This window comes from Amblyomma maculatum, chromosome 4 (genome assembly GCF_055883805.1).
Source record: "Amblyomma maculatum isolate TAMU_Amacu chromosome 4, ASM5588380v1, whole genome shotgun sequence".
Taxonomy (NCBI): domain Eukaryota; kingdom Metazoa; phylum Arthropoda; class Arachnida; order Ixodida; family Ixodidae; genus Amblyomma; species Amblyomma maculatum.
The window spans coordinates 86,774,385-86,802,180 of NC_139347.1; the positions used below are offsets into that span (position 1 = coordinate 86,774,385).

At 46.1% G+C, this 27,796-nt stretch overlaps 1 protein-coding gene across 1 annotated transcript; it reads right to left on the bottom strand.

Moving 5' to 3' along the window:
• Positions 1–704: 704 nt before the first annotated feature.
• Positions 705–27,796, bottom strand: LOC146191577 (major facilitator superfamily domain-containing protein 6-like). The gene is made up of 4 exons (XM_084600349.1): positions 27,269–27,796; positions 9,931–11,436; positions 4,554–4,775; positions 705–1,057 (listed from the first exon to the last, which is right to left on the bottom strand). Exons 1-4 carry the CDS (start codon positions 27,363–27,365, stop codon positions 705–707), a joined length of 2,178 nt encoding a protein of 725 aa, XP_084456475.1. The 5' UTR covers positions 27,366–27,796.

Here is a 27,796-nt window from a genome sequence, read left to right on the forward strand (position 1 = left end):
TCGCGGCTAGCAGCAAAGAGTTATACGCAAACGACCTGCTGTGATTGGTAATTCACCAGTATGTGCTCAAGGCAAGGTGTGTGTGTGTGTGTGTGTGGGGGGGGGGGGGGGGGGGGTTGGCTTGTAGTTTTTGTGCAACAGCTTTCGGCTGACCAACTCCGGCAATGTACATTTCGCGAACCTACAACTACCTTCAGCAGGATCGCCCAGAAATGAACGTGCTCTCCTTCGGAACACAGTCAGCTTAAGAATTCCATCGTAGTTTGGTGCACAGGTCTGCAGAGTATAGCCTCAGAGATGGGTTCATTCTCCGTGTCTAGCCTTGCCCGACAAGCCCCTTGCCCGACAAAATCTTCCCTCGAAAAGCTTCTTCCTAACTTCAATCAGTGCCATCAAATCCATCTCACGCCACGTCATAATTGTGATTAATCGAGTTCTTTCTTATCCTGTCATTCTATATCCACTTCTTCCCGTCGATCGCATGATAATATTTCCAGCAACGAGCACTTGGTGCTTGTCAGGGCAAGGATGTGCTAGTAGGGTTTGAGCACGACCCGCCAAAAATGTCCACCAAATTCTCGAGGTACGCATCTTTCGAAGCTCGCGGACACGTTCTTATCGACGGGTCGACGGCGCTCCTCAAGAGCGGCTGACAGGGACTAGCGTGGCAACGGTTCTCGTGGCGGCTGGAGCCGCAATTCCCGTTAGGAGCCCTCCGGCTCTGCCCTATCGTCGGCGCCCTCAGCTCTTGTGGCAGATCCTTGGGGCGCTGCAGCGCACGATTCGACGATTCCGTTGTCTATGGCATCTCGTTTGACGACTCCTTGTTCATGGACTCCTTGATCGTGAACCTCTTGATCTTCAACTCCGTGGTCGATAGGCTTGGGGTCACTCACTCCATGGTCGGTGGTTTCAGCGACTGCGACTTCCTCAATTTCTGGCTGCACGTCCACTTTTACCACCACCTCGCGCGCACTGGGCACTCCGTTGGCAGCCGGACCGTTGGACGCCGTGGTGGACGGCGGTGCGGCATCCGCAGACGACGAAGTAGTTTTCTCTGCGATGTAGCCAAAAAGAAAGCAAAACAAGAACAATACAATAGGTTATGTTCACTTTCTTCGATCCTGGTTGATTTGATAACAGTCATCGTCCTTCAGGTGACTTTAGTCCGATGGGCCGGTTATGACTATCTGCAGCGAAAGTTAACGTTATACACGTGCTGTTATGCAAGTGTTTGCAGACATGCCCCGCGAATCAGCTACCTGGTATTGCTACCAGCGGTTAGAGCATGCCCGTCCTTAACACTCTGACACATATCATAGAACTGGATTGATTACCCAACTGAGCTAAAATAAATGCCAACTTCTCTTTTAAACAGTAATATTGGTCACCCTGGTCAGAAGACCTCGCTTCATCCTTAAAATACAGCAAATTTTTGTCTGGATTAGTACAACAACAACAACAACAACAAACAATTAGCTGTGGTTTAGCTCTGGTGAAACCTGGATGGAAGCGAAAGCTTCTTTTGCCTGCTACATTATTCCCCTATCACGCCCTATCAGAGCACCGTATTGGGGACACGTAAGCTCAGCCTTTAAGGGTATGACGTGAGAGCGTAAGCTACCAGTCCACATATAAATTCCCGCTTTAACCAATCCGTATGGACATGTCTGCGTGTCCTAGGGGTAACGTGAATACAAAGGGTTCTGGCAGGCTGATACTGATATCACTCTCCCATAAGAAAGGAGCGACCCGAGTTGGCAGATCCTGTCCGTGGCATAGGTAACGTGAATTCAAATGTCATTCACGCTCCCACATGAAAGGAGAGACCCAAGTTGGCGCTTTTTCAGGCGCTAACCGACACTGACACTCAAGGCTCGAGGTGGCTGGCGTAGTGAAACTTCCGCTTCAAAAAAAAAAACAAAAACAAAAAAAAAATGAAAACGCCGCGGAGCAATATTTTGCGGTAAACCTCGCTGCTGAAGCAACTGCCGCTCATCGAGGGATCGTATTGGACTACAGTTGCTTCAAATGTTGTATCACATCTGACAAACACTCGGTGAAAAGAAGGTTCCAAAGGCCCCAAATACTTGTGTGCTTGCTTTCTATGGGAAGAAACAGCTAGTATTGATCATGAAGTTCACATTGATTTCAAAGCAGAGGGAATCCCATGGGCTGTTGTGGGATCAATTATCAGTCTCACTTGACCGCGCGTGCTCGCAGTAAGCACGCTCTCAGGCTCCGCGCGTTGCCTTCACCGTGAGCGCCTTGCGTTAGCTCAGCTCTATAATCACCGTGTCCTTGACCTTTGCACGGAGTACCAAGTAACTAGACATTAATCTAACACCTCGCTCCCTCCATTTTCATTCGTCATAATTACCTTTGAAGTCTGTTTGAAGAGGTTTACGCTCATTCGAGCATAATTGACAGCAATTATTACAAAATATTGAGCATTAATTCCGCTCGCACAAGCTGGAAGGCTCCCTTACTCAATTGGCCTAAAGCCACTCATTAGAGTTAGTGAGGTTGCGTTCATTATTCTCCCCGGTTGCCAAGGCCTCTTATTTGCGAAAATCGAGAGTGTACTAAACGAACCGACCGGGCACTGGTGAAGTGATTTATAGAGTGTGGCTCCTTACAGTACTACTGTGGCCTCTGGAGCGCCAGAGAATCGGATAAGGGCTCTGACGTCTTACATTACAATACGGGCTAAGACAATGCCGAGAATACAAAAGAGCTAGAGCACGAACGTCTTAAAGCTATCATCCTCACCATTAACCATATCTGATGTTAAACCAGACAGGACTGCCGCAAGTGTGTTAATTAATTTAAGGCCGCTTTTCGATGGAGGTAGAATGCAAGACGCCAATGTACTGTGCGATGTCAGTGCACCTTACAGAATGGCAAGGGTCGAAATTATCCTCAGACTTCAACAACGGAGTCTCTCATAGCCCATGTCACTTTGTTAAGTTAGGATTTTTGAGAAAAACCTACCAATTTTTAGAGGAAAGCTATGATGTGCATGGCCACCCAATAGTGCCAATTGTTAATGATAAACTGTGGGGATAATTTAAGACATCAATTAAAGTGCACCAACAAATATTATGACAATCTGACTCTAACAGACGCACCTTTAATAAGTAAATAGGCATTTAGATCATGTGGATTGTATTATCAACATATTCGTTATTAGCAAATGCTCAGCTCATAGCTGAAATCTTACTAATTACGAATGCTTTATTTAATATCAACTTCACCTTTGCCGGCAATGCCGGCTTTTTGCCTTTTCTTGAGCGACAGGAGACTGGAGTCACGCTTGTGAGACAAATTACTGTGCCTGTATATTTCTTTCATACTCATTCTCATCACAACGTCATACACCACGTCCCTCTTTCTTCTCCCTCTCGTCTTACCTGGTACAGAGTATCAGGCCGGATTCTCAATTTTCTGGCCAACCGACTCTGCCTTTCCATTCAATAAACACATATAATCTTTCACCTATAATGTGTGTACGTGCAATGTTTTATAGCGAAAGCAATACTACTTGCACTTTCAAGCTTTTGTCGTACCGTGGCGGTGCCCCCATTGACCTTTGTGACCTCGCGTGACCTCTGTGTGACGTCACGCCGAAGAGCTGGGCGACCATCTCGCGCCGTCTGCGAGTAGTGACGGTGCCTCCGCGGCGGTTTAACATCTGCTTCGACGATGCCACTTACCGCTAGGGAAGCTCTACGCAATGAGCGTAAGAGACAGCAGCGAGCTACAGAGACGGAGGAACAGCGTATCCATGTCGTATCCAGAGTGAATCATTGTATAACCACCACAGTCTAACCATAACAAGCATATCCATAAGCACCACCATTATTTCTCCATTGACTGTTTATTCACTGTGTGGGCGTGACTTTCTCTGCTGTGAAATGCCGTCATATGCAGGGGCAGCCGCCCCGTCAAGCTGCTCTTCGAAGCAGCTTTTTAGCGGCTGCTCCTTTCCTTTCCTTGTAGTAAAGGAAAAATAAAGTATTATTATTATTATTATGATTATTATTATTATTATTATTATTATTATTATTATTATTATTATTATTATTATTATTATTATTATTATTATTATTATTATTATTTATTATTATTATTATTATTATTATTATTATTATTATTATTATTATTATTATTATTATTATTATTATTATTATTATTATTATTATTATTATTATTATTATTATTATTATTATTATTATTATTATTATTATTATTATTATTATTATTATTATTATTATTATTATTATTATTATTATTATTATTATTATTATTATTATTATTATTATAACATTAGCTGAACCTGGGCGTAGCCATGGGTAATTGCTTTCGCAATCTGCCGGGCTTAACCAAGCTAAGCCTCTGCCAATTTTTTTTAATTGTGTTATAAATCATCCTCTTTTATTTCATTAATATTTGTGTGAAAAAAAGGAAGACAGTCAATGCCAGCTCAAACACTTCGGAGTCACTATCACCATCATCCTCATCGTCGTTGTTTAAGACAACGAGAGACTCACCCGCTGCCACTCGCTGCTGCAGTGACGTCGGCGCCGCGGGGGAAGAGGCGGGCGAAGCCGACCTGGCGCGGGAGAGCACGGCGGCGGCCGACGAGCAGCAGCAGTAGAAGCATCCGTACGAGAGTGACGCGACCGCCGCCACGCCGCCCATGATGCGGAAGGCCGTTTCGGCGCCCAGGAAGTACATGGCGGTGCCGCCCACCAGGCTGCCCATGCTGCGACCTGCACGAGGGTGCGACGCACCACACGTATTACGCCGCCACTGCATCGGTAGTTGCTGCTAAGCGTGGTGCAACACAGGGGAGGCGAACGACAACGTAGGGCAGGTCGTGTATAACGGTGCCAATATCACATCGAGGTACTTCACTCCAAGCGGTGGTGTGGCTAGCCAGTTAGAAAGCAACACAGGGCACAACAAAAAGTTTCGAATGAAGCTATCTCATTCAGTGGTAGCTTCTCACATTTTCTAATCTTGGAGTCCCTCTCAAAACTAAAACAAAATAATAAAAGAAAAGATGAAGTAATGTCTGCGTCCAAGATAGCTATCGCAGCCTTAGGCCGATCAAAATAAATGAACAGGGAAAAAAAAGAAAGCAGGCCAGAAGTTCAATTAAATCAAACGCAAAGTAGAAAAAGAAAGGAAAGGGGGCAGGGGAAAGAAAGAAAGAAAGAAAGAAAGAAAGAAAGAAAGAAAGAAAGAAAGAAAGAAAGAAAGAAAGAAAGAAAGAAAGAAAGAAAGAAAGAAAGAAAGAAAGAAAGAAAGAAAGAAAGAAAGAAAGAAAGAAAGAATGAGCCGACAAAGTATCATCCATGAACTACAAAAAGCATGAAACAAAAATGCAGGTTATGCATCAAAATGAAATAACAGCGAAAGACCTTCCTTTGAAACGGCCTCCACGCGTGGTCGTTTCAACCCGTCTTCAAATATCATCAAAGACCCCTCGTTCTTGAGGCGTGCATTGTAGCGCTTGGGCTACGCTGAATCAAAGTAATCTGTAGACACATGAGTCAAGATTTCCCGTGGCCGACAGCTCAAAATTCCACAAGAAAACAGCGCTTCGGCATGGGTTGCTATCAGATTACTCAAGATGAGTTCTTATCAAAGAAACTTGAAAATGACGAACCAAACACAGACACAGAAAACAAAGTGTACAAGTCGCGACCTTCTCTCAAGAGTCCTGTTTGTGTGCTGCTTTAAACTTATGCTTTAAGACGTGCGTCGACCTGCCTAAATTAGCGGAATGCCGCAATTTTTGTATCCGCACCCAAATTTCGATTAAATATATTTCGTATTGAATTGTAATTTTGTTGGAATTTATCGCTTCATCACTCTCCGACGTTTTTTATTCTCGTTATCGCCGACAGAACAAAAGTTTATTTTGGTTTCGGTGCGATATACCGGCGAGCGCCCTCGGGGCGCGCCGCATCACACCCCTGCTCTCAAAATACAACTTCACTGCATTGCGGGTGTCTCTGAGGCGAAGCTATCTCTCAGGCAGCAGACAAGGGCTTTTACTTTGAAATATTTGACGGTTCCCGGCGAAGGCAAGGACCGCCAGATAAGAAAAGTAGGGAGAAGGAAGAAAAATTTATGTGAAGAGTAGTAAAACTGGCATTCTTAGAAGCATAAAAAAAAGCAGTAATCAAACCACAAAATACACGGACCTTATCGCGGTTCCAGGAAAAGGGCGGTCGCAATTAATATTCTAGTGTTGCGTCATTACCTGAGGCCTGCGAGATGAGTCGTCGCCTTTCTCGTTAACCAGCTCACCACCTTGTCAATTAAAGGGTACAGAAAGGAGCACTCTTTCTAAACTATCTCTCCAGCGGTCACTTGAGCATGAAAACGCTGATCTCCGTTTTGAAGAGCGGCTCCAGTGTCGACATCTGCCTTTCCGCCTAGCTAAATGAGAATACGTTTTTTTTTTTTTTTTTTTTTTTTTGCAGGCATGGACATTGCATTTTCCGGCTAGCAAGAATATTTCTTTCCTTATGCAGTAGTTGAAGAGGTCATATTTAACGATATTTCATTTCGACTAGTGCAAACGTTTTCTAGTTGCCTAGTGCACGATTTAAAACGTATGACCTAGAATACCTCTTCACTAAGTAAGAAGCTATCTTTCAGAGCATCACAAAAATGTCTAATACAAAGTAATTAACCGCTGGCGATGGTGTCTTAGATTACTAATATCAATGTGAAGGCTTTTCTTAGCAGTACACTCACTTTTCTCGAAGCTGAATGACTGTACGCTGCCAGGAGCTGACTATTACCTCGGCAAAGTAATCTAAGCGGTCAGAAAAAGGAGAGACCTCAGCAGGCAGACAGATTTATATTTTATACTTGGCGTACCTACAAGGTCCCGTGAAGTCGAAAGGCCTGATGCTCATAATTGTTGAGTGAAGAATTGATGATAGGTAACAGTAATAACAGCATTATTAATCATAAAGCAATCGTAATACTTACGAAACCTCAAAAGTAATAACTCTCATAAGTTAACACATTTACCAGTAGCTTTCAAAATTGTTTTATCGTTCCTTTGTGCGGATAAGTTTCTGGCAAAGGCAGTGCCTTCCGGTGGAGCTGACATATAAGCATATGATGTTCGGCTTCCTTTTTTTTTTTTTCTTTTTACTGCGTCGCACTTCTGGAGTCGCGCAGTTCACGGAACCAGGGTCATACCAATAGAAGTTTAGATATGCGAAGCACCGCCACTGGCTAGCTACTACAAGACAGAGTGAGATCAGTCAAGTAAAAAGATCAAACTTCAAGCTCGCACACTGAGTTAGTCCGTGCGCTGTGAATTCCATATCCATCCCGATGACTTCAAGCGGGTGATGGACGCACCCAGTGTGCGGCAAGCATAGTGGTATACGTGACCTGTCGAGTTGGGACAGATTGTCGGAGAAAAACAAACATTTTTTCTTTCTCTCCAAACCATCTCTATACTTCAGCGGTCACTTGAGTATGCAAACACCGTTCTCCGTTTTGAAGAGCGGCTCCAGTGAACAAAGCCTGCGGTTCTAAACAGACTGACGACGACACTTAAGTATGCAGCGATAGGGGTGCCCGCGAAAAGCTCCTAAAAAGGCAAAAAGAAAACGGCATATGGAAGCAGCGAGTTACTGACACCTTTGGGCACGGACGACCGCAGGACCCCGGCTCTCATTGCTTATCGCTGGCAGAACAAGGCTGTTAACACGGCTCAGGCACGTCGCACGGTTTCTTTTTTTTTTTTTTTGTCCCCTGTCCCCGCCAGGGCATACCTGTCGGCAAGTGCGAAGGCAGCGGCGACGAACCGATAGCGCCGCCTCGCCGTGACAAACAAGACGATCCGTCCCGACGGTGAAAACAATCTTCGGGTACGCGTCAGTCCTGCTGGCTGTCGGGGTCGGAGTCCGCGCGGTTATCGGTCACGTCCACATCGCTCGCGCAGGGAAAAAACGTGCCCCCGTGCCACGCACCGCTATATCCCCCTCCTCTCCCCTGGACGTCGAAAGCGAGCCCTCTCTTTCAGTGCGGTGCATATCACGCCACTCACTCTACCGACGGTAACGGAGTTCAGCTGAAGTGCGCGCCGCACTCTCCGTGATTGCGATGCAGTGGGTGGCTTCATTGAGCGCAGTGTCAGCTGTTGCCAGCATTCAGTTGCTCTTCACATCGGTTCAGCGGCTATGGACTTCAGATATTGAGCGCGAGGTCGAGAGTTCGAACCACAAGGCGTACTTTGATGAAATCCAAGTGCAAAAAGTCAGTGCTCTCGTGCAAGTTATATAACTTGTGGTGGTACAAAGCACCGCTGAAACCTCAACTACAGGACCCCTCACAACCCAACAGCGTAGCTTCTGTACACCAGCACCATCACACCACCGGCCTGAATATGTCCACTGAAGGATAATGACGTCGGCCACTGACGTCTTATTTACTTTGTACTGAGCCAGCGCCATTGAATCCGCGCGCCGCAAGCTAGGCACAGGTGTTCGATTCCGCGACCTGTAATGTGAGGCGGCGCCTTCTCGACTGTTGACCTTTTTATAGGTAGTAATGTGCTTGTGGTGTGTTGTAGAGGATGAGCAGATTCCTGAAGAATGCCCGTACCTGGCGTCTACAATTTCATTAATTGATAAGGAGGAGGAGGAGGAGAAAAGGAGGGTGGAAGGCAGAGATATTAACCAAAAATAATTCCGGTTGGCTACCCTGCACTGGGGAAAGGGAATGGGGGAATTAAAGGGGGAGGGTAGAAATGGAGAGGAGGTGAGAAAGTCCCAGTCTGTCAATCAGGCTAGTCTCTCTTAAAAAGCGAAGAAGTGCCTTGTAGGCTTTGAGCGCAGATGACTTTTGTGGCCACGGTCCCAAGATCTTCGCTTTCTGCTACAGCTATGGAGGTGTGTAGACACAAGCTTCAGTGATGCGATGTTCTCCGCGGAGTTTAAACGGCAGCAAAGGCGCAGAGTTGCCATAAAGTTTTCTGCACATAAACGTTGAAGCCATTCCTGGACAAATGGCGTGTTCGTCTAAATTATTTTCAGTAACAATCGCATTTATCGCTTCTGAAGGTTGTTCTACTAAGCAGTACTAATGCAAACACGTGAAATGCGATGGGCAGTTTAAACTTCTTCGAGGTCATAGCCGTAAAATCCGCCAATAGAGGAAGGTTTAAATGCGATTACGCGTGCCTTAGACCAGCAGCAGTGGAAGCAATCATACATGGCGCCGCTTCCAACACGGTCTTCTTAGGTGCACCAAAAGCCTCATATGAGCATCAAAATTAATATTTGAAGATTGCTTAAAAGCCATCGCGACAACTCCTTGCGTAATAAATCAAACCGGTGGATCAATGCCGTTATTACCTTCCCATTTATATTATTTTCTCTTTTTTTTCTCCGAAGAACATGCCAATAAAACATAGCTATAGAACAGAATATAATATTTTTACGTCATATGTAGGGAGCTGGTCAGATTAGAAATATGCTGCCGGAAAACAAATACACAAAATGTGCTTGCACAGGGCTTTGGCAACTGAAGATTATGTTGCATTTTCGCCGACTTCAAGAGATGAAGCCGTTATAACATTATCGTGTGTTCTTCAACAGAAATTCCAAGGGCATCAGAAAAATACTGCAGCGCACTGAAGCCGTTGCGCCTTATGCTGCTCGTAAGAAAATGTTCGATATCAAGTTTTCGAGTACATTTGTCCGTGTGTAGATGTTAGCAGACTAAAACAGAAACAAGCTCCCATGAACTGTGTGTGTGTGTGTGTGTGTGTGTGTGTGTGTGTGTGTGTGTGTGTGTGTGTGTGTGTGTGTGTGTGTGTGTGTGTGTGTGTGTGTCCTGCGGACATGCGCGAAAGTCTCGAAGTCAATAAATGCAATCACTTACCGAGGCCGAAATAAATTCCTCCTACGCAGCTTTGCACTGTCGGCTTGAGCCCTCTGGGCGCGATCTGCGTGCCGTAGGTGCCGACGGCAACCCACAACAAGTGAAACGTCATGGCTTCGAGTCCTTCCAGCGGAATACACCACAGCGGATGCTGGCCAATGTACGAGTATCCCACCAGTCTGGCGCAGTACACTAACCCAGAAAGGGCGATGATGTTGACGGGGCCCAGCTTGTCCATGAACCATTTGGTTTCGTAGAGGAACACAAAGCCCGCCAGACCTCCAATCGAAATGGTCAACCCTAGGAGGTAGTTGGCGGCGCCAAGGTCTAGAAGGTACCAGAAGAGGAAGTACTCCAGGAAACCGTAGACGCTTCCCAGACACAGCACAAATAGAAAGAGGCTTAGAAAGTGCGGCTGCCGCAAGAGCCGCCGGACGCGGTAGAAGACATTCTTGCCAGGAGCAGCAACTTGTATTTCGAGGACATAGGTGAATATCGCTGTTAGGACAGTGAATACATTGAACATGTAGAAGGCGGGTGAGTAGTCAAAGCCCGTCACGACGTGCTCGCTACTTAAGTCGATAAAGAAGCCAGACAGGGGTGCCGAGAAGACAGAACCCACGATGGCCCAAAACCGCTGCCACGCGAAACGTCCATCGTGCGTGTGCACCATTGACACCGTCGTGGCGTCCACCAGGGTGAAGCATATAGAGACGAGCACCTGGAATATGATACGAAGCACGAAGTACACCGATATAGTGATGCGGCGGTCACTGCCTTCTGGCGGCGTGCACTCTGCGTGCCAGAAGTCAGCGGCCGAAACAGCGTCCACTTCCGGTATGTCTTCGACGGTACACTTTAGCGAGCAGTTGGCGTGGTCCTGGTCGGGGAGGTGCTTCAGACAGGACACGTTGTGGAACATCTTGCTCTCCCACGTGATGGCCGTTACCGGGTGAAGACAGAGAAGGTCGGGGTCCCTGGCAGGCTCCAAGTAGAGTCCTAAAGATGTGCTCCGCGCCAGCGTATCGTTCTCGCTCACCACGTGACACTCCTTGTTACCGTAGTCATCGGTGAAACAGATGCCCGTCTCGTCGATGGCGTGCCGCCAAGCCTCGTCCGGACACTCGAGGCTACAGTCTGACAGAAGCACGGGCAACGCGAGTCCCGGTGAAGGCTCTGGACAGGCACCATGCTCGTCGCCGCAGTGGTCCACGACCACTTCTAGCTGTAGCGACGGACCACAGTGCAGATGGATCGCCGGCGGAGGCACCGGAGGTCCTATGGCTTGTGGCACTAGCAGCAGGCTTGTGCCCGACAGCGCGGTCAGCATGAGGCACCCCAGCAAGGCGCACTTGTAGCTGCCGTACTTGTCGCCCAGGAAAGTGGCTGCATACGGCCCGAGCAGCTGGGCGAACGGCACGATGCTGTAGATGATGGCCGTCTCCTCGATGCTGAGCCCCAGCTGACGCATGTGCACCGTCAGGAAGGGCAGCAGGCAGGCCGTGCCTGCGAGCGAAAGCGTGTGCTCATTGGTTTGCTGTGCGATGCAGTATGAACTTATCTGATTTGATGTTATCTTATGAACTCTCTACTCTACTGGCACATCGTGCATTCTTGATTATTTCATAGGAAGGACAATGAAGAAGGTGGCATGTGCCAGCAGCTGCATTTCGGCACATATACAGGGACAATGTTCGTTCTTCAAGGTAAGGTGACTGCTTGTTGTTGGTTCAGGTATGCATATTAATTTGAACTCTACCGATACAGACAACTCATATTGTCGATATCTTTTGCTGCTCATTACATACATTAGGTCTATGATTCGGGATAACTTTTAGGAGGCAACTGTGAGATATAACATACTATTACGCTCATATTTTTAAAGCATTCATAGGAGATATAACTCGAGGTAATTACATTCTAGTGGAAATCAAGAAGAAATGGGCATGGGTGGGGCATATAATGCGAATAGAGGATAATAGATGGTCGCTAAGGGCAACAAATGGATTCCAAGGGAAGTAAAGCGTATCAGGAGGCGGCATAAAGTTAGGTGGACGAATGATGTTAAGAATTTCGCAGGGGTCAAATGGCTGCGGCCAGCCCAGGACCAAGATAAGTGGAGAAATATGAGAGAGGCCTTCGCCCTGCAGTAGATATAGCCCGGCTAATTATGATGATGATGATGAACATGCTGATGGGAATGGTCTAAGCTTTCGGCGCGTATCAGAATTTCCTTTTACAATTTTTTTCCTGCGCACGTAGAGATGCGTTAAAAAAAGAGAAAGTAGTTTAATAAAAAGAGAGTTGGAGAGGTCAGCCGGCTGTAAGATGACCCTGTTCTGGTGCTCAGCAAGTTAAAACTTGCATAAAAAACAAATGAGCTGTGCTATTAAATACTTGTGAGGTAACTGTGAAACATTGAGAAATTAAGAACAGTAATCTGTTCTTCACTGTTTAGTGCGTATCGAAAGCTTATGTCATCGCTAATGTTCTTCTATTAAGGAGAACATTAGCGATGACATAAGCTTTCGATAAGTACTAAACTTCTCCGTCTGAAATCTATCCTGCACTCACAACAAATAAGTCTGTCTGGCATAGAAAAAAACAATGGGTTGTGTTCTTGAAAATGGCAAAAATTTAGAATCTTGCCAAGGGAAGTTTTGCGGAAATACTGATTGTTAACGTGATGCTAAACAATATGTAAAAAAAAAAAAAAATTAAAGAATACGCTCCCAGCAAATATCCGAAAATTGGCCTATCAAGTGAGGCTTCTCAATCAGTCTAGCCTTCCTAGCTTCATTTTTCAAATTTCATCTTGGCAGCAAAAAGGGCCTGATTGCAGAGGTACACTCATAGAACACAGAATGGTCAAATTCGAGCTCGTTGCTGATCATATATACCGAAGGATGGAGCCACAGGATCTGTGGCGTATATTTCTGATCAACGCGAGCATCCTGTAACGACGCCAACTCATCACGCGACACTGTCGCTTGCAATGCTACGGCTGCAGGACAGAGCGTAGACTCCTTAGCGCCGCGCGCTGGCATCGTCCGCCATGAGTGTAGGGAGACACTTGTTGACGCATGCGCACTGCTCCAGCGGCAGTGCAGCATATAGGCGCCAGGGAGTGATCCACAAAGTTCGTCTTCATATTCTCCTCCCTTTCTGGTGCTGAGGTCACCGGTGGCGCGCCGACAGCCGGCGCTAAAAGCATTCCATGCTTAAAACAACGAACGACCTCTTCCAGCGACAATGCTATGTAAAGGGTGATTGTAACGGGTTATATTCGGTCTCAGTATGGAGAAATAAATTTTAAAATTGTTAATTCTCGCATAGAATGCTGTTAAGGGTTCTGAGTATCTCTCATAGACCGTGACATCAATGCTTTAATTGGAAACATTGCTGACCCATTACCTTTACGAAGCGGCAATAAGGACAACTCTGTGATATTTATTATTGTAAATATTCGATTTTCCGACTTATCTCTGCCCTGTTTAAGTTCACTTGACAGAACAAGACTCATTTACAGGAGAGTCATTCGCAGTTCAAAATGGAATATTTTTTTCGTGTCGTTTGATTCAAACTTACGCCGTTGATGGCGTCCACGAGACTATTGCCGTGATTGTTGGCAGGAAGTTGATGGAGGTGTGGTCTCTGTGATCCACCGAGGTGAGCTTGGGGCAACGGCCGACCGCTGCGATAACTGCATTCAATTTTCTGTCCTTTTATGGTCTATCAAATCTCTATTTTAAACGAAAGTATCTACATCGTCTTTAGAAAACTATTGACAGTATACAGGCCGACGAGAGCGCGCAGCTTGTGGCGATGTGGACTGGAGTTACTTATAGACTTTGCCTATATAGTAACTCTAGCGTGGACTCAGGTCTCAGGTGATCCTTATGAATGAATGAATGAATGAATGAATGAATGAATGAATGAATGAATGAATGAATGAATGAATGAATGAATGTGTAGCTCATGAGCTTTTCCTGTTTGCATCAGTTGCAATCGGTTTGTGTCTAAATGACGAAAACAGGTGTGTCGTGGCGTGAAAAATCAGGAACTCACCAGGCACGATGTTATTCAATCCGTTTTAAGGTGAAAGTCTTTCTAGGCTCATGATAAAAATCTCGCGTTCGCGAGACGTATTGGCGAGATTCGGCGAGGTGTATTTGCGAGACGCCTAAATAGGTTCTGACGTCGACATAATTTCTCCTTTCGGGCAATTAGGCCTTCCACTTGCATGTCGAGGAGAGTAGTCCTGAAATGCCGCTGCCGACAAAGCCAAATAAAAGAAAGAAAGAAAGAAAAGAAAGAAAGAAAGAGAGAAAGAAAAGAAAGAAAGAAAGAAAGAGAGAAAGAAAGAAAGAAAGAAAGAAAGAAAGAAAGAAAGAAAGAAAGAAAGAAAGAAAGAAAGAAAGAAAGAAAGAAAGAAAGAAAGAAAGAAAGAAAGAAAGAAATGAAATCAGATAAGAGGTAGAGGGAAGAGACAGAAGCGAAGGAGGAGGACAGGCTTTCGCCGTTAGGCTTTTAAGCTAAGCCAAGTCAATCTTGTAATTTTTATTTAGACCTTTTTCGCCAGACAACTATTTGCGTGTGCTTCGGGATAATCAAGCGATATCTTTACCTCAGCACACACTGTTGGAATATTTTTTTCTTCGCACCTGATTTAGAAAAATCGAAGTCATGCGCAAAGTCACTAGACTTTTTTTTTTTTTTCAGCACTCAGAAAATGTTACAGTTTTGATTGAGCCATAGCACGCTGAACGACTGCAGGCGAGTTGTAAATCCCAGAAACCACTCAAGAAAGCTGCACAATGTAAAAACCAATCTGCCGCCATTTTTCTGGACATCGCTACTAAACATTTTCGTTTCTTTGCCATTTAAAAAGCGCTAGGGCTCTTTCACAGCAATCGAGAGCAAACTAGATGAGTTTGTTTTCCCGCAAGCATATTGATAGAAGGACACCTAAAGTCCCCATAAAGCATCAGCGTGTGACCGACATCAATACCTTTCGCGCATGCACTGAAAAGTAAACAATCATAAGCAATTTGCTTTTTGAGCTGAAGAGACCTCAATACTTTTCGACAGCAGTGTGAATGAAAAAAATACCTTTTCGCAAATTACCCTGCGGCTGATTTGATTTACTTTTCGCCAAGAGGGAAGGCTTCGCGCTCGCGACTGGTGCTTATCGCGATAAAAGTAAATGTGAACAACGCGACACACGCCCCTCTGTTGAAATTCCTTGTCGTACGTCACGCTTGTATCTGTCGTTACCACTAGGATACAAGGCAGCCATTTATTCAAATTCCTTTTTATCACCTGTTGTCTTGAACGTGCGGGGCAACAACCACAGTGTGTCGAGCTTTCCAGCCATGGCAGCGCAGCACCCGCAGCTATTGTTCATCGGCTGTTGTTGACCTAAAACTGCACTACTCTAAACAGTTATGTCACTGTCACCTCAAAGACCTCATTATTAAAAAAAAAAAAAGAAAAGAAAAGGAACGCTTCTTAAACAGCACTGTCGCATAAACGCGACCAACTTAAGCTTGACCTGCTCACCGAATTTCTGGAGATAACCAGATAAAAATAATTTCTGTCACCTTTTCAAGTTTGCAACGCAATAAGAAAGAGATAAAAAAAATTGATGTTTTGGAGTTCCAGGAAGTCTTTCGAAACTGCAGCTAGCCCGCCGATTGCGTCGTCTGCTACCGCTATCCTTCTGCTAACGCAAAGGTGGCTGTGTGGTGGCGCTTCACAACAAAACAATCTTGGCGGCCTCTGTTGGAGCCTGGTAGTACAAGGTGCCTATATGCAATCTATGTCGATCAATCTTATTTAGCCCTCAGCGTTCATTTGTAAAAGCTATTCTTATTCATTAGAGCTCTTTTCCAAATACAAGCATGGGTAGCTAAGGCTGCATTGACTGAGAACTCGCTCCCAGAAAATACATCTCATGCAGTCGAACAAACCCGGCAACCAAACACCGAAATACTGAAACATAGCTTTTCTCGTGTCAAAATGCCGCAAGCTAGGTAAACAGTAGCAATGTATAAAGTCTGCGCTCAGTTTTACGCAGCTCAACGTCTGTCAGAAGGAATCGGAAAGTGTTATTGGCTTGATGCCTTGGGTGAACTTTAGCTACAGAATGGTTGCGAAGGTTCTCAGCAGAGAGTCTCGGCCGTTATCTCGCCACCCGCGAAGTGTGGAGCGCGTCTTGGGCAAGCGGACGGCTGTTGTCTCCCTCTGCCCATCGGCTGTCAGCGCGTCTATTGGTGACGAAGGCCGGCCGAATGCGTTGAACCTTTTCCGGAGGCCCCAATAACTTCCTCATTGGCGGTAGCGAGCTGCACAAGCCTCATCCGAGAATCAGCGTGCATAGCAACGTTGGTCATCGAACGTCTCCGCGAGATAGAACGGGGGCACCCATGTCGTGTGTCGAAAGCATCGTCAACGTGGCTTCCCTCAATCATCGTCCTGTGCTCTGTCCCTCTACAAGACAGTGTCGCGATATGAAAACCACACCTGCACGACCACAGAAGAGAGAACGCTGGGAAAGTACAATTCACGATAGCAGTAAATTGATAGGACGAGAGGAAATTCTCAACTTCAGAGAAGTATCGGAAGTCTCAATCAAGCTTTTGGCAGGGAGACCTGTCTTCGTGTGGGCCAAGTGAAAGCAAGCGGACTGGCGGTCCCGGTATGCCCTTGTTAATTTTGTGCCTTCTATATGGCTAGTTTCACTCAGCACTTCTTTTTGTGCTGAATTTATTCCGCCAGTCTACTACCATGTCTACTCGCTGCTACCGGTGATGGGAAGTTCGGCAACGTTTGAGGCGGAAATTACTGCCGAACGGAATACAATTTCAGTGCGAATGCGATAGAATCATGTTTCGGATGAGATCCAGGTATTTTGGCGTTAAATACCAGCCGGTATGTTTGTAAGAGATTAAAACTACTGCATAAATAAACGAAAATCACATGAAAAGAAAATCAACAAACTTCCCAAACGGTCACGTCGCAAGGAAGCCCAATTCCTTTCGGAGGATGAAAACAGAAGGCGACTTAACGCATTCCTCCTGTGGAGAGCATATAGGATGGCAACCGCCTCTACAGTCTCTCTTTCAAACTGCCCCTTCTTCTTCATGTGTTGTGAGTCTGCTCAGTTGGCACCAGCGACAGTAAACAGGTAGATTGGAACCCCTAGCCTCCCCCATGTAAAGTGCAATTTCAAGTACGATCATTTCAGCACCTTCCGATTTGTCCAATATAAAGACGCCCATTCTGAGAGGAATCTTGTAGATGACCCCTGTTGCGCAAGCAACACGATTGCTTTCTTTCAAGTCCTTCTTACCGCACGTGCTTACTTTTGAGTCATTATGTCCCACCAGATTGCACAGTCTAGATAGTTTAGAAAGCACAGAAAAAAAATATTAATGCCATATTTACCTGAAACTGTTTTAAGATTATGTGTAACTCTGGGTATGTAAAGGATCACTTCCAGCCTTTTGTGCCCAGTTAGCTCTTGGGAAGCTGTTTCCTTTTTTCGTCTTGCGGAGCTTCTTGGCCACCGATTCAGCAACAGGGCTTCACAGAAAACACGGGTAATCAGCCTTTTCCAGCCGCTGCACTTGAAGGTTAAAAAGTTAACTGCAACTTCTGAATGCATGACTTTAACCTCGCGGGTCTAAAACAAGAGGAGGCTATACCCCGATTTACCACCTTGGAATGAGGGGAATAAAAAGGCGGCAAAGCTTTCTTTGATCTGCGCTGAAAAGCCCAGCACACATGGCCACTTTGGTTAAAAAACAGCTGTTATATAAGAACTGAATGGATCCATTTTGTGGAAGTTTCATGCTGAATTTGAGAAAGCTTGAACAACTATAAAATACACCTAAAATTTTGTAAGCTACTTCTGCAAGTACAGCCTCGTCCACTTCCAGCTATAACACTGTCACTGCTTTCAAAGCGCCATTTCGTCCGACACGTCAATGCAGTAAAGCTAAGTGGCTGGCCATGCGAAGCGCCACCTCCGCGTCCGTCTGTGCTTGTATCGATTTGCTTTGATATGCACCTGTATGGGACGCAATGTCGCTTTGAAAATAGTGACCTTGTTATAGCTAGAAGTGGTTGACCCTGTACATCATGGGATTAAAGTTTCAACATAATTAATACTGATCTAAGGATCCTTGTAATCAAAAGTTGTGTTAGTTTAATCCCTAGCACGCGGTCAAAATGGGCAAGGAAAATTTCGCAAAACATCGTTGCGAAACTGAATCCAATACATATTCATCTTTTTTTCTGGACATACAATTTTTTGTTAAAGGAAACATGATGGAACCAAGATGAAAACAACGCAGCTGCATAAAAGTATCTGGCAGCATACCAGAAGGGTTCTGTAAACCAACAACGCCGGCAGCGTCAATAAGTTCTCTTACGGATCTAAAAAAGTTCTTGGTGAGGCATCAAGTAAAATAACTCTTCCACATCGAGGGATAACGCACATGTTGGCCCTTTGAACACCGAAATTCAGTGCTGCAACAACCAAGGTATCAGACGCAGCGATGGTAAAAGGATCTTCTGGCTTTCGTTTTCAGAAAGTGCTGTACCAGTCGTGAACTCAAGCGCGCACATCAATGGCGAACGGAGAGAGGATGAGCTGTTCAATGTTCTGGGCATTCTTTTGGCTCTCACTGAAGTTTGATGGAAATCAACTCCACCAAAAGACGATACGTTCGTCGACTCCACACTCAATCGATAATTAAGGCCTGCCGCGAATCTTCTGACTTCAAGTTCATTACGTTCCCTTTTCACGCCAAAATGTGCTTTCTATTCACCACTTACTGCACACCCGCACGGCACGACTACTAGTGCAGAGAAGAAACGCGTGTGCTCGTGTGTGTATGTATGTACGTACTATCTCTCCGCACGACAGGCAGCGGTTGAGTTGCGAATGGTCCCCACTTGTTTCCGGTCCTTTGCAGATAGGTTAGAAGCATGAACTTTCGTGTAAATGTTTTTTTTTCTTCATATTTTATCATATTCCACCTGACGCCTTGTCCAACTCAGCACACCAGACACGACCCAGGGCCGCAACACGACAGCCATTGCGGCGAGAGCGGCCTGCTTCGTAGAGCTAGAGAAGTGTGCACTGACAACGCGCAGCTCTGAAAAATAGGGAACCGAGACAGTGCTTAATTCATTTATAGCCACCGTTTCTTATTACCTAATTCCTCATACAGCGGCCGAGAGATATATCTGCCGCTAAAATAATTAGTAGACCATTAATTATTATTAATAATTAATAATTATTCCCTCATTCATTCTTTCTCTCCCCCCACCTCGCCCCACCGAATAAATAAAACTTGCGAATGTCGCGATTCAGGTAATCAGAGTTCACGAAATGATTTTTAGACAGAGTAGTGATAACGACTGATGTAGTGATAACAGCGTGCATCGTTTTTTTTTTTTTTTTTTTCCGGAAGAAAAGAAAACATCTAGATGGGCTGTGCCGGGCAGTGCTGCAAGAGCCGCTTCATGAAATGATGTCCACGCACCTTCTATCATACTTGAAAGTTATTTGGAAACCATTTTTTCACCCCTTCACCACTGGCAATCGAGCACAACCGGTGATCATGATCTGGTAATATCATGCATGTCAAAGCACGTCATGAAAGATATAGCGCTGCTCGGCAATGTGATAGAGGCAGCCATTTCTAAATGAATGGGTCTTTGGCTAGCTACCAGGTTATTTAAATTTCGATTTTGCTTACATCCTGATGTATTACAAGTGTAATAGCTTTTTCTCTGCATAGTTTACAAAATTACCTACCTCTTCATGATCATTTAGACACATCTTAGCTCGTGTGGTGCCTTTTAGTCTGGTTTCTGCGCTACCTTGGATCTAAAGGCATGCGAAAACTGCGAACAGTGAGGCTGATGCCTCAGTCTTGGTACGGTTGGCAAATATGCTGGGGGCGCCCGCCAGCATAAAAGATAACGACGAGATATAAGATAACGGCGTTCGCTTGGGTCGCTATCCTAAGCTTGTTGCTGCAGCTGTCTGAACGCTCTCCGGAAACTCCATGGGAGGGGGATCATAAGTGGGTCAGGAGACGTCGATGCAGCCTTGATGAATCATAAAGTATGTCTGTTGACAATCGAGGCAGGGAAGATTTCAAGCCTGACTGCTATCGCACATCCTTGTGACGAATGTGGAAGATCCCAATTTCGTTTCTTACTCCCAAAATTTTCCGCGGCCTTAAAAAACATCAACTGACAGTAAAAGAGGCTTTCGTTGACTCTGAAGGTTGGAAAAAATCAGACTGACAGATAGAATGGCCTCGCGTGATGCTTTGTTAAAAATTCAAGTCACACACGTTCTTAGTGCGATCGTATGAGCACTTCGGCACTTACACGATCGTCAGAGGCTAGCAAGAATTTTGCTTGTGTCTCACGGGTTGCCATAGCAACTGTGACGCCAGCTGTTGCCCAGATACCGAGGCGGCGAGTAGGACGACGGCATGCACAACATGTATCCTTGTGGAAAGAATCTTTCCTCTTGGTCCCTCTGGAGCACCATTAGTCCTTAAGGCATCACTTACGGACCTCCATGTGGCACCAGACCTTCCCCCTTTTGTATTGAAAGTGTGACGTAACCGCTTGTTGTGCACCCTTGAGGGGAACGTCACACCATTTGGCTTCCCATTTGGCATTCATCTGCTTGTCATGTCGGAGGCTAGTTTTCGATAGGAATTCGAACCAGCCACACATTAACCTCCAATTGTATGCCGTGCATTAAAGACGACTAACACCTTGTCAAATTCTGTCCTATTCCAATGCTAAACGGCCTAGAAAAGCAATGCCAAGAAATGAAAAATACTGCTTTATCACATCTTAATCGATTTAGGCGGAATTAAAACTCGGATTTTTTTTTTCTTCAATACAACAGAGAATAACAAAGTTTTATTTCGTAACCGATTGACTATTATCCTATAAACGAACACTGCGAATAGCCCCTTACTCCTTTGCAAGAACGGTTTGATAACGGCAATGTATACAGTGAATGAGTAAAACAGACAAGGCACTTTTTTGCGTCTGTGCTCGTTTTCTTTCGCCCTCAAGTGTTCTACTCTTTCAGTTCAAATGTACCAACCAGCTGGTCAGAGCGCCTTACTTTACTAACGTCCCGTCTTTGCCAAAAGTAACCAGGCTGCACAGTTTGTTCCTTAGCCCTGTAGTGTCGCATTTATGGGACATATCAAATTCTTAATCATTTGCACGAGAAGAAAACCACTCACCCTTGCCTGTGATGACCACTTTCTTTTCCTTTTGTGTTAGGTCAAGGGCGCTAAACACGGCTAAGAAGCAAACCCTGCTTTCTGGTTACTTTTGACAAAGACTCACGCAGCGCACAGTACTTCCGGGGTGCTTCCCCACCAAGTGTACATCTGTGCGTGAGTGGCTGTTTATGTTTGTTTATCAAGGGCGAAGCAGACAACAAACAGTGCGTGATGGGGCAATGGTGAACCGCTACTATCTTCTTTGGACTTCGTACTTTTCCCCGGAGAGGAGCAACGTAGCAGCTGAAGAGCTGACTGCCTGACGCCACGAATGCCGGCCGATAAAGATCGCCCACTGCGGCGACGGCCAGACGATTTTCAGAAGAATGCTCGGAGGAGCAGACAGTCGCTAAGATAAGCCAAAAGCCTGCCGCGTGCCGTACGCGCGACATTTTGCGACTGGCCGTTCTCGCGGAATCCGGGATTTTAACGGGTGCTACACCATGGGTTGCGTATTTTATACTGGGTGTAGGGTATAGTCTGCCGAACGTTGCTGCAGTTATTCTCTCTTTTCTTCCCTTCCTGCTTTCTACCTCCTGGCTGTGGAGACAGCGTAGAATCCAACCGAATGTCGGAGAGTGAGGTCAAGAGAGCAGAAGACATCATCGCGTTAAATTATCCCCAAATGTTCGCGCAGCACTGGAGCAACGATATATTGCTTTTCAGGAGCCAGAATTGATTTTCGTCGGCGCACGGGCAGAGCATTTTAATGAAAAAATGAATCCCCCGTTTGGGTGTGTGATCGCCGCAGTGGGAATCCTAATAGGAGCCTGTCCGCCCAGACTACATAAAAATATTCGAGACTCAGGCATTCGTCGCATTGAGTGTGCATGTGAGAACAGTGAAAAATATTTCAATTTAAGTCAGGTGCAAAGTATAAAAAGCACAGAAGATGTGCTGCATTCCGTTGGAGCTCCGCTTTCCTTTCACTCACGAACAAACTCACAAAACAAGCAGATTTATTTATTAGCAAGAGATTATAGTTCTTTATTTTTTATTTTTGTTAGTATGCTTGCAGAAACTCACTCCGCTACCATCCAATTTCTGCGATGAATTGAAGAACAGGCTCCCGGCAAGCGAGTTGTGTATTGTGCATAAAGAAGCAACAAAAATAAATCTGTCGCGTAAAACATGCATGCAGTTTGCTGGGGATTCTACTGAGACGCAAAGTGACACGTCGCTAATTTTCTTGCGTAATACTTGAGCTTCATGGTCTGCCAGGGCAATATCATGACACCAACAGAGAGAAGAAGAGTGAGAGGAACAAGACGAAACCCTAAGGAACGCTCGATGCTATATCATAACTCGTAAAAGCTGCTCATCGCGACTCGCCCAGGGTAGACTGCGCGAAAGCTACGAATGAATGTACGGTTCAGGGTAAGTATAGTAAAGGGACTATATGATAAAGAATGAGAAAGAATGGAGAGAGACTTTGAGGCCACGAAACGGGAACGTCTTGACGGTTGTGCAGCGAAGCAGCCGTACACTCTGCCCAGCGCAGCAGCCTTGGCGCCAAGTAAGCGGCGTGGCGACCAAAGTCCCAAGTGTTGTCGCAGCGGGAGAAACCGTGGAAACGGATACGGTCACCTGTGCGCGCCAAACGGACAAAGTAACGGGCAATGTCCGATACCTCTGGAACCGCACTGATCTCGTCAGGAGCAAGCCAGTGGAGGTCGCAGTTACAGTACAGTACAGTACAGTACAGTACAGTACAGTACAGTACAGTACAGTACAGTACAGTACAGTACAGTACAGTACAGTACAGTACAGTACAGTACAGTACAGTACAGTACAGTACAGTACAGTACAGTACAGTACAGTACAGTACAGTGCATTGCAGTGCAGTACTCTGCTGTTATGTACTGTAGTGGCTACCGACTATGGCACTCCTGTTCGGCCTGTGGTGGCTGCCGTCAGTGGCAGCAGTCAACTAACGATAGGCGTCTAATCAAAAAACATTCGATTTCGCCTATGCCTTCAACGAGACACGCCAATTCGAACACATATTCGACGAGTGGGGTCGGCGATAAAATAACACTTTTGCCGGCCTATAACCCGTAAACACCCGCTGAAAGTTCTCTGACCGTCTACCAATATTTACGTAAAGAGAGGACCTGCTTTCGTTCAGCCGGGGCCAGTGGCTCAGAGGGGTTCGACAACAATGACCGCCGGGCAGGCAGGCTGACCGGCCGTCAGATAGCAATGTCTTTAGTACACGAGGTCAACGCTGGTGTACGCCTTCCTCGCTTTCTTCGACATCCCTGCCACGGGCAACTCGAGGAGCGCTTTACCAAGAACGCGTGCTTACAGCGGCGATAATCTGTGTGCGGTGGCCGCGTACAGATAGTGTCTGCGCAAACAATGCCGCGATAATGAGGGCGAGATAAATGATCGATTATGACGAGTGCTCGAGGGCAAGCGTAGCCGTGCCAGACGTCTCCGAACGGCGGTTTCCCCGTAAACGGAAAAAATGAAGCTTGATATTAACGCCGTTCAATTCATTCGGAATTTTACAACGTATACAGGTGGGTGAGTTGGCAGCCCAACAACGAAATAGGCAGCGTTAAGCAGCAGAACGACGTGGACGCGACTTTTTGAGGTTAGTAATCCAAATGGATTACTTTCTTAACGAGGACTTGATCGTCACTGAATGGTTATGATCGAAACCCAGCCGTTCTAATGAAAGTAGAAATGTAGGCTATTTCAAACACTCCACAAGTGTAACAAGATACAAACTTCATCGGCTCTCTCTCGGTCGCGTTCAGATCACGGAAGACCGTTCACGAACTGCATATGCGTATTCCTCGCCGCGTTTGGCCGTTTTCCTCGTGTAAGGAGAAAGTCTAATGGTGCGTGAGAAATGGGCACGCGCCAATGAAGAAGGCATGACGGACACGAGTCGCGATCGTGGTACTGGTGCAAGCCAAGGTCGACATTTCTGAGGCCCCAGGTTCTCGCATTCGACATGTGGTTCATGGTTTCCTCGCGGGCAGCCTGAGCTCCTTGCGTATTTGGACATATTACAGGCTTCCAACATGTCGCGTCTGTTCCTATTTAAGAGCGAAACGTGTAAGATTGATGGAAGCGTCTGGTTGGTCCAGAGGGAATCTCTTCAGCACGATAAAGGCATTCGGCAGGAGACACTTCCCAAAGAACAAGGTTTTGTAGCGATGAGCACACAAAGAAAAACAATGTCCCTTCCTTGTGCAAGCGTATTGCAGACTTTTTTACCCATTGTCCGGAGCTGATGACGCGGTACAGTACGTAATTCGATACTTATATGTAACAACTGTGCTCACGTGTCTCAAAAACTGGTAAACATGGTCCTCACCTTTGTGGCTGTTAGAGTCACAAAGCGATTTCGCCAAGAATGGGACGCTGGCAGAGTAATGGTTAAAAGAACTCATAACATTTTAATTTATGAGCTCACAAAAATTACATTTTGGGAGATACGCATGTAACCGAATAAGGGGAAATGAATCGCAGGATGACCAATTATAGAAACGAGTGATTCGAAGACACGTGACATAACGTAAAAAAAAAAAAGAAAAGCACAGGTTAAAAAAAAAAGAGGATATTCGCGTTGTCTGTTTCAATATTGGCGGACAAGCTCGAGGGCGACTCGACTCTCGACCGAGCGCTTCCGTTCAATTCCGCTAAAGTTTGAAACGCGGAAACCTTGAGGACCCCAAGAAATCTGTTCTTAGAAACCAGTACGTCCCAACTGAATCTACGTTGCATAAACACTCATTTCGGCTTTTCGCATTCCTATCCAAAACGATTAGTCATGCCCTATGATATATAAGCGGACCTGTTTTGCAACGAGTACCTCAGGTTGCATGCACACCGCAAGGTAGGAGCAAAAATAAAATGAAAAAGAAGCTCCTTTGGGTGTTGTGTTACCGGAGAGAGATCCGCAATGCTTGCGTGGGAACGCAGCCAGAATAAGCGGCAGGCTGTATTATCTCCATTCAGCGCTTCGATGCCTGCGTCCCCTTTTTTTTATCTCCCCTTAACAATCCGTGCGCAATGCGTATAGTGTGAACCCGGCAATGTGCAATTATCTTTACAATCCGGCAGGCGAAACCTCGGCGGAAAAGGTGCCGCAGCTCGAACCGTCTGAAATGCGCGGCTAATTCCTAAACTATAGCAAGCCCATATTCATTTAGGAATTGGGTGCCTTTTATGTCAATATTAATTGCTCACCAAGGTTGCCATCTTCTTCGTGGCAGATTGCAAGCATCACGCCTACTGACCAACGTGACCGCCCTCTCCTTATTGACCTTTGATGCAACATAAGGGTCTTCGACGTAAGACACATTTTCAACAAGAAAACACGCGTTTAACACTATCTGCTTTTAGTTTCACAAAGAGGTCGAGACGAAACTTAATTTTTTTTCGACTGCTCTGCCCTGAACGGCATTCTTGAAGAAAACTACAATGCCTACCGAAGCCTCGAGTATGGAGCGGACCCGATAACTGATGGCCAAACATGATAGCCTATCTTATGGTGTCGTTGTCTTAGTCGATCACAGCACGCCGCTGTGGAAGAACAGGAGGAAATAATTTATTGTTCTTTCTTGTTCCTTTTTTTTATTAGAATAAGAGCTCGCACCGACTACCTCTTTACTATGTAAAGTTGACTTCGTGCGTCGAGTTACATGTATAGCATCCAGAGACCGCACTCACATACGACGAATTGGTAAATAAAGAAAGCACAGAATTACATACTGCAATCCCAGCGCCCATGGAGAAGACGTGATCTCGCTTGTAGTTGAATTAAACAAGTACCCTCGCAATTTATTATTGCCTGTAGCTAACCGCACATGTATGAATTATTTCCCCGCTTCTTTCGCTCGCTGTCTGTTTATCGCCAAAAGGAATTGACTTTATTCGCACTGAACTCGGACGCATCTACACTGCTTCGGTTCGAAAGGCCGCAACGGCATCGAGTAGATGGGGGCAAAACGTCTTACCACCCGCACTCACAATTCCACTCCCTTTAGTGGGGTGCATCAAGAAACAATGTCATCATTTATCACTCTTCTGTGGTATCTCGCTCTGCTAATGCACGCGCGCGTTCTCTCTCTCTCTCTCTATGCGTGCGTGCGTGCGTGCGTGCGTGCGTGCGTGCGTGTGTGTGTGTGTGTGTGTGTGTGTGTGTGTGTGTGTGTGTGTGTGTGTGTGTGTGTGTGTGTGTGTGTGTGTGTGTGTGTGTGTGTGTGTGTGTGTGTGTGTGTGTGTGTGTGTGTGTGCGTGTGCGTGTGCGTGTGCGTGTGTGTGTGTGCGTGTGCGTGTGCGTACGTGTGTACGTGCGTGGGCGAGTGTGTGCATGTGTACAAAAACTTAATCAAGCGTTGTCCACGGCATTACGAATGCGAAGAAAACAAAAAATATCTCCAGCCGACTCATCTCTCGGCGTGTGGGAGCACAAGCTCACTTACTTATTTACGCCCAATGCTTCCATTTTGCGGGAGGCCTGAAGCAACTCAGAGTGATCGCTTTTACCTCTGCAGTGCTCTTGAAAAGTGTTCTAAGAAAACACTTATTTTTGCTATCGGGAGAGGAGCCTTCGCCGAAGACATTGCGTTCTAAGATAAGGACTCAGCCGCAAAAATACCCTCCCTCTTCTCTATAAAGGACAAAGAGATTTCTGAACTCCACTGTCGGAACGCCTCTGTGGGATATGAAATCCATTGAAAGCTTCCATTTCAGACGCACTTTCCTGGTATCGATATAAAAATATTTTAAACATCGTTTCTTTTTTTTTTTTTTTTCATTACTGAACAGTTTGTTCGGTCATGATGGCTAGGCACATAAGGGTCCAAGAGCTCAGTCTGATAGAATGACATGAGAAGCAAAAACCATAAATGCCAACAAAGAACATGATGAAAATGACGATGAAAATGATGAAAATGAACGTAAGGGGAAAATGAAAAGCACGGTCAGCGGGAACACAGACGCGTCAGCGTCGGAGGGCAGCGCAACTCACTCACCTCCGTACCAGAGGAAAAGCACAATCTTGAGCGGCACCAGCTCGGTGTTGGCCTTGCACGCCTTGTTGTCATCCTCTTCGCGGCCGTGTCCCGCCATCTTCGGCGAGCGACGAATTCCCACTCGTCGAACAGCGATCCCCGCCACGCACAGCAGTGTTACAGCGTCAGGCCGAGCCGCGCGCGCGCGCTCGCGCTAGAGCGCGCGCTCTCAGCTGTCCGCTGTCCGCACTGGCGTCATCCTCCGCCGCGCCAGTCACCACGCAGTGTCGCTTCCGCCGCAAAGCAGGCTTTCCTGCTTTGCTCCGAGTCGCCTTCCGGCGTCGAAAAGCGCCCCGTTTATTTCCGTCTTTATTTGTCCTCGCCAAGCGGTGGCCGAAGGAAAAGCGGAACTCGAAGAGCTTCAGGTTGCGGAGGCGATGACTTCGGCTCACCGCCAGGAGTCGTCCATCTAGACGGTCCGCCGCGATGTGTCAAGTGCGCGCTGTCGCTGCAAACGGCGTTCGTCCGGGTGTTTGGACCGGGGTCTTC